The sequence below is a fragment of the Trachurus trachurus genome (genome assembly GCF_905171665.1).
Source record: "Trachurus trachurus genome assembly, chromosome: 8".
NCBI classification, from domain to species: Eukaryota; Metazoa; Chordata; class Actinopteri; order Carangiformes; family Carangidae; genus Trachurus; species Trachurus trachurus.
In genome coordinates, this window is record NC_139905.1 from 13,212,758 (window position 1) to 13,227,762 (window position 15,005).

Sequence of the window (15,005 nt, forward strand, 5' to 3'; positions counted from 1 at the left end):
ATTTTTCACTGACGATACCCCCAGAGACTGGGATGGTGGGTTTTTGAACATGATCAGTTAAGTCGTAAATACAGTTTATCTTAAGGCAACTCGGAAACATTATTCTCTGAAGCAGACTTTGGTAAAAAAAAAAAAAAAAAAAATGTTCATGCTATTCCACTGGGCTTGGATTTTGAGGCAAGTGGTCTCACTGGTTGGTTTGCTTTATGTCAAGAAGAAAATACTGTATAAGAGGACACTAACCTCAGGCAATAAGAGTCAAAACAAAGCTACAAAAGAGAAGCGCTGAAAAAAAAAAAAAAAGGCATACACACTGTGCATAATGGACTTGCAAGCATATCCCAGCTTACATCATTTCAAGCAGGTTTTGACTGCGGGTTCAAACACCTCGTTTCCCATGAGACATTACTCACCTGCTGTTGTGAGGTATCATACTTCCAGTCAAGGTGAATGTGTAAAACCAATAGGCCTACACTGAATGTACACAGGATCTGGGTGGCTAGCTGTGTAGCCAGTTTTTTTCTGCCACAGCCCTAAGGGATTTGGATAATCAGCTGTGGGTTTTGTGTGCTGGACTGAGAGTGGGCACTGGTTACATCTGACCTCTGACCTTCCCACAGCCTCAGGAGGAGAAGCCCTTTTGCTGAGAAAAGGAAGACCCTCTTGCTGGTCCCACACGGTTCCCTCAAAGTCACATTCCAAGGGATGCTTTTCCCACCATGGCCCAAATACATGACTCTGTTCTTTCCTGGCAAAAATCCAAGTGAGGGGGCGATCATATGAGTGGGGTCTTGCCCAGTACTCAAGTCCGACCTGACCTTCTCCAAATGCCACAGTTGGGCCATTCTCCACAGGTCAGAGGAAATATGAAGAGGGCCTGGTTTGAGAGAAGGTCTGGTCTCACTAACATGGAGTAGAAACATTTGTCTGATTTCATCAAAAATATTTTCACTGTATTCACAAATATACACTAGGATAGGGGATATTTAACAGTAGCCTATTTAATCTGTGAATTGTAGACAGCCGATGGTAAAGGTTAAGATTACTTTCTGTGATAACACCCAACCCTTAGTATTTGCATACAGTGCTGTTGGCATATCAAATATGAAATAAGCAGTCATGCCGTGACTAAGTATTTTCACGGAGTAAGAATGTCAGTTTCACAGGAACATATTCAGACAGTTAAGTATTTATACATCACATCATGCTTAAGGCACCAATCAATTCTGCCAATTTGCTGGGACATGGGGTGGAGCCAGAAAAACTTGAAACCTATACAGTATACATTCAAGCAGGAGCGTTTGTACAGGATATATTTGCTCACAGATGCTTCCTCTAAAAAATAACCATTTTGATACACACTGCTCTCTCACCAGTCACCGGAAACCTTGTCACTACAGCATGGATGTATTATATTAACACTACAGAGAGCAATCATTTACATTAGCACACTAATGCTAACACTGTATGGAGAGACATCTGTGTCACTGCCACTGTCGAAGATAAGATAGCAAATATCAAAGAAATAACGATACTTACCACTCTGATACGTCGATGACTTGATTCGCGCGCGCATGCACGCACGCACGCACACACAAACGCACACACTCGTCAGTCTGGGTCTGAGTGTCGCTCAAAGGTAGGCCTATGGCTGGTGTTTGCTAATGCTAACCACCTTAATTGGCACAGCTGGTTTCACCTGTGCACCTGGCGCGAGCAGCGGTAGTGGGCGAGGCACCAGACCTAATTCAGCCAAAGATCGCCCTCCAATGAGAAGGTAAGTTGGCATGTACGGCCGTGTTCATTTGAGGCGGTGAAAAAAAAGCTGCTCTGTTTGTTTTGTGTTTTTTAATGAACAAGATCATATCTGAGAATGTCGAGATAATAATCTTCATCAATAGACAGTTTTGTTTTTCTAGAACTGAATAGGCCTACATCATGCTTTCATTGATGTGCCCCATCCCAAATTTTCCTTCTCTTCACTTTTTATATGGGGGAACCATTTCTAACTAAATAATAATCATAGTATTTTTACATAATTTGAAACATATCTGAGAGAAACTTCAAGAAGGAAATGTCTCTGAATAATGATTAGCCTAATGTGTAATGTATTTGATGTTAGGCTGTTTAAATCTATCATGAAGTTATCTGGTCATTTAAATCTGATGAATGTAGACTTGAATGCTGTAAGATGAATATCTCATACTTTCTCACTGCCATTTTTCTTGTAGAGTTATTCCAAAACAAAATTACACTGTAGACGTTCAAAGAATCCATTTTTAGGTACTTCATTAATTTCTGTGACCCTATTTGCACTATGCATTTGGCCTAACCTATTTCAGGAGCAGTTTGCAGCCACAGTGACGTGCCCTAGGACTCTCAGTTCTGAGGCCAATGGCGGTTGGCAGGGCAGAAGTGTTCATATTACCTAATGTGCCTGTTTTTTGGGTGGTTGGAAACTGGATCACCCTCTCCAGACTGTGGAGAACACAGCGAGTACATGGACACGCCACACAGAACAGACCAAGATGAGTTCCAGTGTTTACACATACAGTATACCCAAATATGTTCAGTACAAATATAAAAGATATCTAACAATGCATATGTTACAGTGATAAAAACAAACAAACACCTAATAATCGTAAAGAAGAAGAAGAAAACAGTTTACAATTATAGCTGGAAATATACTCTAAACACACAAACACAAAACTGTGAAATAAAACTTGTCCAACAAAAGTCCAAATGCTCAGTACAGCGTATAGGAAAAGCTGTGAGTTGTGTAGGAAAAATAATCATGTAGAACGTGGAGTGGCGTGGTACCCACATCAATACAACCACACTCCACAGCTTGAAGAACAAGCATATGGGTTCTCAGTCATATACTTTCCAACGCTGAAAACTACCCTACTATAGGACTAAAAAGTGCTGACCCATTGGTGCGTGATTTTCATAGCTGTGCAGTATTTTCAAACATTTATAGCAGTGAAAACTTTAAAGTGTGCATTTGCTTAAACTGAGTAAAATTAAACATTAATATAGTTCTGAACTTCTTTTTTCATGGATCTGGGGGGAAGCAGTATAGCATTTATGCATCTCTTTTGGAAGGAAACAATATAATTCATCAGGAATCTTCTTTGGAGTTTCTCTTTACATCACGTCACAACACTTCCTCTTGAGCAACCGAAACCGGGCTGTGCACTGACAAGCAAAGTTAATGTATGCTAGGCAACAGTTACTGCGCCTCAGGGAGACACATCCACCATCTAGATGAATAGATTAGATAGAAGGAAGATGAAAGAGAAAAAATAAATCAGAGGCCAAGGTGGGAAAAGAGGGCCAGAGAGAATAACGGCAGTGTGATTTTCTCTCTGTTGCACACACACACACATACACACACACATAAATAAGAGTTACAAGGAGAGCGTGTAAAAAATAGAAGTGAAAATGAATGGAGGAGAGAGATCGAAATAGAATCTAATTTGTAATGTCAGTTAATAAGAGACAGAGTGACAGAGAGGGAGAGATGAAGGGTGAGAGGGAGCGCAGCCAAATGACAGAGGCGTGTTTGTGTTCTGATTAGGCTGAGCCAAGTGGAGGCGGCTCACCAATGGAGATAACCAACAAAGACATCTCTTCACTTGGGACAAGTCTACGAACATCGTTTCACGGTCAATAGACGGAGGCATTCTTTTGTTTTTGATGCAGGGAGAAAGAAAAAAAAGCCCGGGTGGATGTGGATCCATGAATGCAGCACAAAGTTTACCGTTCATCTGGTCTTAAATGAGGCAGATGACCAACATGCTAACTGGTTTCACAGTCCAGAGGCAAGAGGGTGTTCATTTTTCTTATGCTTAACTGAGCCCATGTTATTAACTGACATTTTGAATATCTATTTACTCTCATCCTGGCTGCCAAGATGTGATGCACTCAAGCTGAATAAACAATGATGTGGTCTCTTTGGGCTAAGACAGGCTTCCTGGCAGGGGTGTGCCCGCACCCTGTTTGGTTTCTCATCTTTTTGGTTGGCGACAGTGAATAGATCAGATCCGTGGTTGTGCTCATGGGGTCCACGGTGAAGCTCTCTCCCTGGCAGGGGAAAAAGGGGCTGGGATACAGCCACGGTTGCCAGGCAAGGACAAACTTCAATAATGACAGTCTCTCTGATGAGGTCACTGTCTATCACAAAAGCCCCTAAAGTCTCTGTAACTGTGCATTCTATCGGTCCGTCTAGCTCTCTGTCTATCTATTTCTCCGTCTGTCTGTCCTTCTTGAACTCATACACATGCACAGACAAACGCACTAAACTCACTCACATGCTGCCAGAGGCAAAACAGAAAAACGCAGCCATCCCTGGGAAACAAATTAAAAGGATAATCATCTCCCGGTTGAAAATATTCCATCCTCAGTGTCGGTCACACCAGAAAGCAAAGCATATCGTTATTTTTTTTTGTAAATTATAGTAAAAATAAAAATGCTTTGCCGCAGTAGATTCCCAGACGTCTAATTACAACATCAACGGAGAGAAACAACTGATCCATGGTGGAAGAGGTTAGAAACCAAAGGAAAGATGATATGTTAGAGGAAGAAATGTGAGTGCACTGAATGGTGAGAAATGTACGATTTGTTTTCTGGGCATGCCCACTCTACATGCACCGTGAGCACCAGTGCAATGACTGTGCTGTTTTCTCCTTATCTGATAACTGTTTTTGTGATTTTGTCTCTCGGTTTATCTTGGCCACAAACTGGAGTTTCAGGTTCTGACAGAAATCTGTGCATTGATATCAGCAGCTTTGCCGTCAGACTCCTCTTGTGGAATATTACACCAATCTTACCTTACCATCCACAATACAAACAAGAGGATCATGTTCTCCCAGTTCCAATTACATCATCTCTAAACCCAGCACAATCGCTCATCTACCCCTTGTTCGAGAATCATAATCCCCATACACAGATTGAATCCTCTAATCACACAGTTTCACAGTCACTGGAACTAGTAATTTTGAGAAAGTGAACAGAGCAGAACACAACAATACGGTCGTGGGCAAACTGAGGCCCAGTCTGGAAATTCCTGCTGGATTGTTTATTTGCTGGAAGAGCAAAAGGGAAAAGGAACAACGTTAATGTTGTACCGATGGTGACAATAGTGGTTCTGTGTCTGTACAACAATGCGATGACTGGCCAACGGGAGCCAAGATTCTTTTGATTTATGTTCTGGCCTCCAAAAGCTCCTGAATGGCCGTGCAAACAAGCAGCTCCACTCAGAACGAGACATGATGACCCCCCACCACCACCACCACCTCCCTCTATGTGTGAATAAACAAGTGGCCCACGTTGGGTCTGCGAGAGGTCACTGCACAGCCGAGTTATGGGGATGGACACAGGAGAGGGCAGACAGTGGGCCTCAAAGATAGAGAGAGAGAGAGAGAGAAGAGGAAAGAGAAAGGGAATGGAAAGGGAGGGAGAAGGAGAGATAGAGGCTGTGTGTTTGTTATTCCTTGTTGGCCTCTGCTGCCCTATATTAGACCTGGCTGCCCCAGGCCGGCCACAGGGCAACTTTGGCTTCTCCTGTTTTGACTATATAAAGATTAATAGCTCCCCTCAGACCCCAGATCAGCTCTGTGGATAGTAATATATGTCCCATGTGGCCGCATCTCCAGTCACATGTCACTGTGTTAAATAGCAGCTGACCTTCACCTTGTTTTTCAGCCTTCATTTGTCTTGTTATGCCTTGGATATATTTCTGATCCACAGGTCAGGTCACATAGCGATTCTGTGAGACTATTCACAATTATTCAGATTGGTTCCTTGGCGGCAGAAATAAATACTGCAATGCCAGCATCCCACACCACCTAGACTCTGTCTCTTTCTTTTCCCTCCTGTTTGTTTTACGCTTTCCCTTTTTTTTTCTTTTTTGTCACACAGTCTTCTGACCTCTGCAGCTCCCTTTTGTTTTTGATCTCTGACTTCCCCGTCTATCTCCTCTCTGATTCAGTCTTAAGGTGTGGCTTTCTTGCGATGATGACACTGAAAGGAGGATGCATACGGTAAAATGGTTGAACCTGATATGACCCGACAGAGAAGCCAGACAGACTGCAAAGACGACCTGCCAATTTCTTTTCCTTCTTTCTACATATCCGTTTACACAAAGACGACAGTGACACAGTCACTGCACAGCCACAACAAGGCTACATGCAGGAACAGCTAAAGTATGTTTAGTAGCTCAGTGATTGTGAGAGGGTCACAATTAAGGGAAGACGAACCCACGTCACGCTACCCTCATTATATTGCAATTATGTTCTTGATTTTGAAACAAAGGTACACAACAATGGTTTGATAAGACCTCTTGTTTAATGAGACTTTGCTGTAACTCCTGTGTTCATTCAATTAGTAAACAGGTCTTCCATTCAGGCCTGGGCACCCCAATTCTCATTTTCCCAAATGCGACACACCCCCACCCGTTGTTGCCCCAAAACCCCCCACACCCACCCACCCCCTGCCCTTAGCCTTCAGCGTCCCACATTGGATCTTGGCATCCCCCTGAACATTCAGGACACACAGGCTCCTCCCCCGACCTCCGCGGATCCCCTAACCCCCTTCCCCTTCCCCTTCACCCCCTGCACACACACCCATTTGATTGTGATTGACAGCGTCTTTGTTCCATTGTGTGGAGCTGTCGCCTCTGATGAAGACACATACACAGAGCTGAGGCGCTGCGCTCATTGTACATTGCGCTGAAACCACAGGTCTGCAACCAGTTGCACTGTCCTCTGATGATGAGCTCGCTTCATTCAGCCCAGATGACTGTAACTAGCCCAGGGACAGCAGGACATGGCAGGATAGGATGGGACAGGGTGTGCGCACAGGGCAAGCTCTGGTTAGGATATCCAAGCCAGACCTCAGGCCTCTCCCAGTGTGGACCAGGGGGTCCCAGTCCGATGGGCTGAGGGGGCCAGCTGGAGAGGGAGGCTCTGGGCTGTGCAATGTGTCTGAGGAGGCCGTCATTAGGGTTCACCCCTCCTCAGGGATGGGAACCAGGTCACATTCTCTCACACGGCACAAAGCAGGGTGTGTGTGTGAGAGGGGTGGGGGTACAAGGGAGGGGTTTTGATGGGGAGCAGGCCATGACCTCTTTATATCCATCAACAGATCACTAACTTGGCCCACAGACATGCTCATACAACACATTCACACACACACGCATACATGCAAACACATGCTAATGTGTGCGACTGTGCGTATGTGCAGAGACGTGCGCACTGACAATAATGCTTATTTAAAAACAAGTATGTATTCTGCCAAGAGGCCTTATGTGTGTCTTTACCTGAATGTGGTCCCAGCAACTCTGTTTAGTCAGATAATGTTACAAGAAAACATTTGTCCATTAGTTACCAGTAAGGAATATATAATCTTCTAAATTAGCCTTTCATAATTATCTCTATGAATTCATGGCAAGTTTTGAACTATTGTCAAATATAGTGACAAAAATCTATTTAAACAAAGTCTTGTAAAAACATAATTACAACAGTGTATAATCACAATTTAATAACAAAAAAATTATAATAATCAGTTTCATTGAACTTGTCTATTTATGAGGCCATTGAGGACAAATTCCTTTACACTAGTACTCCAGCCCTGCTTACTGCTGACCCTGTGAAATCCACAGGTTGTCTGTGCCAGGGGAGGGGAAATAAACACAGTAAAATACCGCCCCCACCTGGTTGCCAAGGAGTCTTGCGGGAAAACCTTGCAAGGCTTTCAGTATCATCAGGATTATTGGTCAAAACCATCACATATTATTATTGATATCATCACAAAACATAAAAATACCTTTGAGGGTAAATCAGAATTCTGTTTATTACTAAATCAAGTTGCTAGATTAAAGATTTCTGACCCATCCCTTCACAACCCTTTAAAAAAATCCCCACACATTCAGTTTATCAAAAGAAGATTAAAAATATGATTCAACAGCAGTTATGACCATGAGAACACTATGTTAATGCAAAAATGAAATTAAGGGTACAACACAATAAAAGCAGATATATTCTTTCTGACTCTGTTCATACATGTTATAACTCCGGTGAGCCTGAGTGTACAGTTTTCTAGGCTACAAGTTATAGCATTTTTATTTCTCTATAATTTTCTTGTTTCTCTCTGTAACTGAGTTCATTTTTTGTGCTTTGTTGTCTGTCCATGGGACTTGTATCTCATGTTCTGTATGTGTGTTCTCGTTCAAACAAAATAGACATCTAACCACTTTACACTACATCTGCCCAGTTCCTCCCCATATAGCAATGACTAAGGCATGGCCTTCTCTTTATAATATGTATGTACAACAATCCGATGTGTGTGTTGCTGCGTTGTGTATGCACTTTTCTGCTAGAGTACATGAGGTCATTGTGCATACAACATCTCTGTGACAAACTTGTGCAATTGTGCATGTTTTCTGGCAAAGCTTATCATGGTGGTGTCTTTGAACTAAAAGGCACCCCCCCCTCTCCAGGTCACTGGTTCTAGTCTACCTGCTTAGCCCAAAACCTCAGGAAACGACACCGGGGGAATGGGTTGGGGTCAACAATCTGGGAGGGTGAGGGTAAAGGACAGGATCGGACACACTCTTCAGTTGGGTGAGATTGTGCGTCTACGCAGGCAGCTGCACGTCAGGCACTTGAGGATGCTCATGGTTATGTGCATGAGGGGGCCGAAATTGAAGAGCAGGTTGTAGAAGGTGTTGACGGACAGGCCACCAGTCTCATCTGCATATTTTAAAGCCACGATGGGTGTGTAGAGGCTGTTGGTCAGATTCCTGAAGCGAGGGCTGCTTGACTCAATAACCTTTTTAGTGCACTGGAGAGACGAGAAACAGAACAGGTTTTGAATGATGCCATTAGTCTGTAGGCTGTTTGAATGTTTGCACCAGTAAGTGATCAGAGTAACTCAACAATGACTCATAGAAATTCTGTAAAATGTGAGTGAGAAAAGTGTTTCCTTACTTTAGCTATGTCCTCTGGTGTCTGGCCCATGGCTTCAAAAATATCTATGGATGATGGCAGGTAAACATCTTTAAAATATCGAACTGTGTCTGCATCTACTCCTGGATACTCCATCTTGGCCACATCTTCCATCATCTTTGTCTCAAACTCAGTGTGCACCGGGCCAGGCTCAATCATGGACAACCTTAAGGAGTGAGATACAGAAAATCCAGTGAGGGAGCTTGTAAAATACAAAATAAAGACGATGCATAGGAAGAGCAGATGAAAGGAGGTAATCTACCGGATATTGAACTTCATCAGTTGTACGGCCATACTCTCACAGAAGCCTTCCATGGCAAACTTAGAGGCAGTGTAAACATCATTAAACACCACTCCTGGTGGAAGAACAAGAACAAGGAGATAAGAGGCATCATCGCTGCACTGTATTATCACATGCCACAGTGTTGAAACATCATTAACACATAGAGCCTTATTAGCACTTCAAAAGATAACAGCCAGATAGGACAATACATGTGCCAAGCAGAATATTAGAGTTGAGTCACTTTCGCTCTGTCAACATATCACTTAACTCCACCCATCTGGCACCGCAAACAAGTCAAAACAAACACTAAAGATTCTTTGCAACTGCATGCTATTTGTCAGATCAGAAGATCTCTACTGGAAATCTAATACACAGACTAGCAGACAACAAACACTTCAGAAATAAGTACCAGAATAGTGCTATTGTTCATATGTAAAATATTCTGATAACACTTAACCTAATAGAAGTTAGGATTGTTTTTGTCTTTGTGTTCTTGGATCAAACCTAACTGTATTACATGACATTCATACGGTATGTGTTGCTTATTACACGCAGACCGTACCCTGAAGACCCATGACACTGCTCATGACCACGATGTGTCCTGAACGCCTCTTCTTCATGTCCGGCATCACTTCTTTGATCATGCGGACCACGCCAAAGAAGTTGGTCTCGAACACTTTTTTCATCTCTTCGATGCTGATGCTTTCTACAGGTCCGAGCAAGCCCACACCTGCGTTGTTGACTGACAGGAAATAGACACACAGACACACAACAGGAGATGATATGATGCAACCCTCTTATCTCCAACACTGCAATTATTGACACTTTTAAATCCGGATGTTTTTGACTTGGAGTTTTTACACAAACAGTTTGGTGCAATTCACATGTCAGATATGTCACTCAGACAAACTACCCTTTACAAAATGTTTTCATATTTTGATAAAACTTTACTGACTTCATAAAAACAGAACTGCTGATGTTCAACACATTTTGTAAAAACTACTATATTCTGTTTCAACATTACATTTATGTAGATTTTAACTTTCACTTGTCACTGTAACTGCCACATTAGGACACTGTATGTAAATGTATACACAAGCTTATGGATGCTAGAGGAGGAGATTTTGAACATGGTAAATCCAAAGACTTTCTTAATCCAAATTCTTGGTTTTATTTGTTTTTATGCTATTTTTATACTAGTGCAGTGGTATGGCATTAAGTTTTGTCACTGCCTTTTTTTTGAGATAATGGATTAGAAGCATTACTTGATATTGCCACCAGGTGTCAGTGTGTGACCACAGCAGATGTGTGATGTAACACCACTGCATGTGTCTTAAGTAATTGGGTGAAGGGGGATAGATTTGTCTGATTAAAGTGAGATGGAGACAGGTTCATACACACAACTGTTACAGCACCAAGTGTTATGTGTGTGTGTTTTTTTCCATTCCCTGTCCCTGTCGCCCCTGTAGCTCCATCCACACGGTTCCTGATCATTCCATGTGATACACCTTGAGAGTAAAGGCTTTAAAAGCTCTGGTGCATGCATCAGAAGGGCAGATACTTTTTTACATGGTGACTGCTGGTTTTGCTGCCTCACAACCTGTAGCTTTTGTTTTCTGCCTTATTTTATTTGGGTCATTTATTGAGTGTTGTGCACTCCTTAAGGCCAACCAGTCACCTGGGAGTAACACCAACCTTTATTCAGAATAAAAGGTTTAAACACAACTGGAAGAGTAAGTATTTGGTGCTCTGTAACAGAGAATGACTGTATGACTCAAGGGTGTTACTGTGATTGATGACTAACATGGATTTAGCTGTTAATGATCTAGTGAGACTTTTGATGATCTTGGTTGTCCTGTCCTGTCCTGTTCTGTTCTGTTTTCAAGGCTCAGTGCCCCCCCCCCCCCCCCCCAACCTACTCTTAACATCAAGTGCAAAACCATAGACAACATTGTTGTAAGAGAGGGATCAATATTTTGAGGCATTTCAGTTACAAATCGTCAAAATCTTTGTCCTAGAGTTGCATTATCACAGTTATTACATTTTACGATAACGTCTTCACTCTGTTATCAAAGAACCAGGGATTACGTTAAGTAACCCAACGTTTTTATTGTTCCTCTTGTTATGAAAAACATGCTAAACAGGCTGTATAATTTACTTGTTATGAAAAGTATGATATCACTGATTACCTGCTAAACAGGCTATATAAGGATAAGGGTTGGTGTTGTGTGCATTTTGGTACCATCCCTTCACCCAGTTAAGAAACTTAGTTGCATCATACAGTACATTACATAAAGACTTTGGGGTTACATACTGAAACTATTTATCAACTGTTCTGAAACTAAACAACATGTGTTCATCCACATATGGGGAACAGATTCAGTTTGGGGGTACAAACGAAGTGTCAAGTGTGTCTCACTCACTCAGGATATCAATGTGCCGGTCCTTCACATTATTGATACACTGTTTGACCGACTCGTCGCTGCACACGTCGAGTGGAAGCAACATCAGGGTCTTGCCGTATGCATCTCCTGCCGCCTCCACCAGCTTGTCCTTCTTCTTCAGGTCTCGCATGGTGGCAATAACTGATAAAGAGAAATGGGGAGTGTCATTGAACTTAAAGATATGGCTTCAAGTTGAAGAGATGACCGTTTATTATTGGTGTATTTTTGTAGATTTGTTTGTTTTTTATGCCGTTGGGATCATTTAATAATCCCTTTCTGTATTTACAAACCCCCTTCACCTACTGTCGCACTGATGACATAACACTGGCAAACTCATGATCTGCCACCACTAAACCACTTCCTTTACTCACGCACGCACAAACAGACAAGCATGAAAGCATGCACGCAAACGCTCACAGTTGTTACAGAATGAGTTGTGTAGGTCAGAGTTCCTAGAATAGACCACGCCTGTCAGTTTACAGGACACAGGATTGATTTCCTCTGAACTTTACACGCTGGGCAACATTAACCTAGTCACAGTACACAAATCTATCACAGGCAGTGTCAGCAGCTATCAGCCCAGTGTTGACTTGGCTTTCATGGTTTCTTCCATGTTGTGTGATCTGCTTACACTTTCCTGACTGGCGTTATCTAGCAGAGAAAAGAGAGACAGTGCTATTCCACATTGGTAATCAGTGGGAGTAAACAACCTCTTATTCATCTAAATCCACCCGTTGTCCTTGACAGATAAAGACAAACCCTCACCTGATTCATGTCTGAACAAAGACAGGGCTGGATTAGTAAGAGTAAAAGAGCTATTGCTATGCTGTGAAGCTTTTGCACTGCTGTGAAATGTTACTGATGTAATATTTCAAACAATATAGTAATGAAACCAAAAACAAGTTGTTTTTTTTCCAGATTGTTGTTTTGTTCGTGGCTCGTGACTTATCTTTGCAAGCAGTCAAACACACACTATGCATTAATGACGTCTCGTGAAGTCTAATTAAGTCTAATCTTATGATTTGAGAACTAGGTGTCCATGAAGCAACACTGAGATTTACGTATTGGTGGAGAAGTGAACAAGAGATCCATTGTTCCTCTGGCTCCTGCAGGAATTACTCTTGGGCAGCTTAAACATTCTTGAATGAACCCACATCGCATTACACACACAGAGGTCTTTTTGGTGGCTTTCTCTAAATTCGGAGCATGTTACTGCAACTAATTATTACTTTATGCACAATGCAATATTTAATCTCTGTTGGATTTCCTGAAAAACCCTGGGAAAAGAGTGAATCAGCTTCACTGCTCAGGTGGCCTTGTAGAAAGCAGGTCACACTGCTCAAACCAGCTCTGAGGGAGCAGTTATTCACTTTTATTTGTTTTATCTATTTCACTGTAGACCTAATAATCCCATCAGACCTCAATGGCCCTTAAAGAAAAAGGAAACTTTAACTAACCATTCACACAGTTGCTCCTGAAACTTCACACTAATTCAGCTTGGATAAAAGTTAGTTATCATATAAGTAGACTGGGAAAAGGTGACACTCACTGATTATGTAGGCCTAATTACAGCAAATGGTGTCAATTCTTCATTAATTCACACCTAACCACAAAGTATTGTCTCTGAGGCTCTTGCAAAGCAAACTCCTACCAACAGCGGTGGGGGGTGAGACAGTGGTCTAATGCAATTGTGTCTGAGGTTCCTTGACATGGAAAGGTTTTGGGTCCTCAGTTCCTAGAGTGACATTAATGATGGCTGGGAAGCAGGAGAGGAGACGCACCGAGCAACAATGTTAAAGTGGGACACCCTAACTCCAGTGTGCACCAATGAAGACTTCAAACAAGGCCCTTGCTTCAGAGTGAACTCTGCTTGTACAGGTCTCAAACTTTGTCCCCCTTTCAACACTCGCTCCAGAGAGGGGACTATAGGCACATTAGACACGGCACTAAACCGGAGCAGGCGGTCTACATTTCACTGCGATAAAAGGGGGCTTTGTGCTGGAGAAGTCACTTGAAAGAGAACTGACAAGAGTCCTTTTATGATTCCGCCTGGCAAGCGGCATCCTTGCAGAGCCCTACCCTGGAAACTGTGCTTTCAAATGATAATAGTTGAACCAAAGGAGCGACTGGATCCCAGTCCTTACAAAAGGATATGGATCCGATACCATTAGGGTTAGCTACCGCAACGGGCACTGCACGAAATCACTTATTTGCGTTAAGACGGAGCGTTGCGCATGAAACTCAACCGAACTTTGTGCGTAAAGGAGGCTTGGTGCAATAGCGGAGCTTTGCAGGAAAAAGTAAACACCGAATGGTTTTCCAGGCGAACCACACTATTATAGGCTCGCTACTAATAGGTTCGATCAAAGAAACAATGTAGAAGAAAGCGCATTTACCATGGTAACGCTTCTTTTCATCTTTGGCCAGCGTGACGGCGATTCGTAACCCGATGCCGGAGGAGCAGCCGGTGATCAGCACAACTTTCTGCCCGCTGTTCGCCATGATTTGTCCGGGTAGGCGCTGTGTTTTTCAGCGGTCCTCTGCTCCGGATGGTCGCTGCCGAGGGAGCTACCGATCACCGGACTTTTAAAAAACTAAAGCGGATCATGCAGTCAGGGCAGCCATGTGAGCGTCTAATTCAGTCACATGTTCGATAAAATCAGCCACCAAATAAAGACGTGGCATCGCAAACACCCCGTGCAGATAAGTTTTTAAACTTGATTGGTGCTGCCTGCCCCTGAAAATGAAGTTAATTCCTACAAAATGTGTGTGGCTGTGCATGCGCGCACGTGCGTGTTGTGGAGGGGGCAGTGCTTAGGCTACTTGATTTCTGAGCTGGTGACCCCAACAACAAATACATATAGGCTGCTATACAACGTCCCCCGTGCTCGTTTGTCATAGCTAATGGTAGCAATCTCTGTGTCGCTCCAGTATTACAGCTCTTACTAGGGCTGAAAGTTTAGTTTTAGCCTTCCTAGCTTTTACTTTATGTTACTCTATTCTCTTTTATTTACTGTTATATAATATTTAAGTATTACATTAAAATTGCATTGGTTGACTCATTTAACACAATCTTTTCAATGAGTTCTTCAATATTTGGGCTGAGCATTGGAGTTAAAATTAGACATAGGCCTGATGATTATGATTATAAAAAAAATATTTCAACAATAATACATAATAATAATAATAATAATAATAATAATAATAATAATAATAATAATAATAATAATGATAATAAATTACTTCTGTTGCCCATGTTATAAACTTTAA

General features: G+C 42.4%; 1 protein-coding gene across 1 annotated transcript; it reads right to left on the bottom strand.

Annotated features, from left to right (window-relative positions):
* Positions 1-8,041: 8,041 nt before the first annotated feature.
* rdh8a (retinol dehydrogenase 8a) lies at positions 8,042-14,503 on the bottom strand. Its single transcript, XM_083977166.1, has 6 exons — positions 14,132-14,503; positions 11,715-11,876; positions 9,854-10,033; positions 9,271-9,364; positions 8,991-9,174; positions 8,042-8,844 (listed from the first exon to the last, which is right to left on the bottom strand). Exons 1-6 carry the CDS (start codon positions 14,235-14,237, stop codon positions 8,617-8,619), a joined length of 954 nt encoding a protein of 317 aa, XP_083833292.1. The 5' UTR covers positions 14,238-14,503; the 3' UTR covers positions 8,042-8,616.
* Positions 14,504-15,005: the final 502 nt, after the last annotated feature.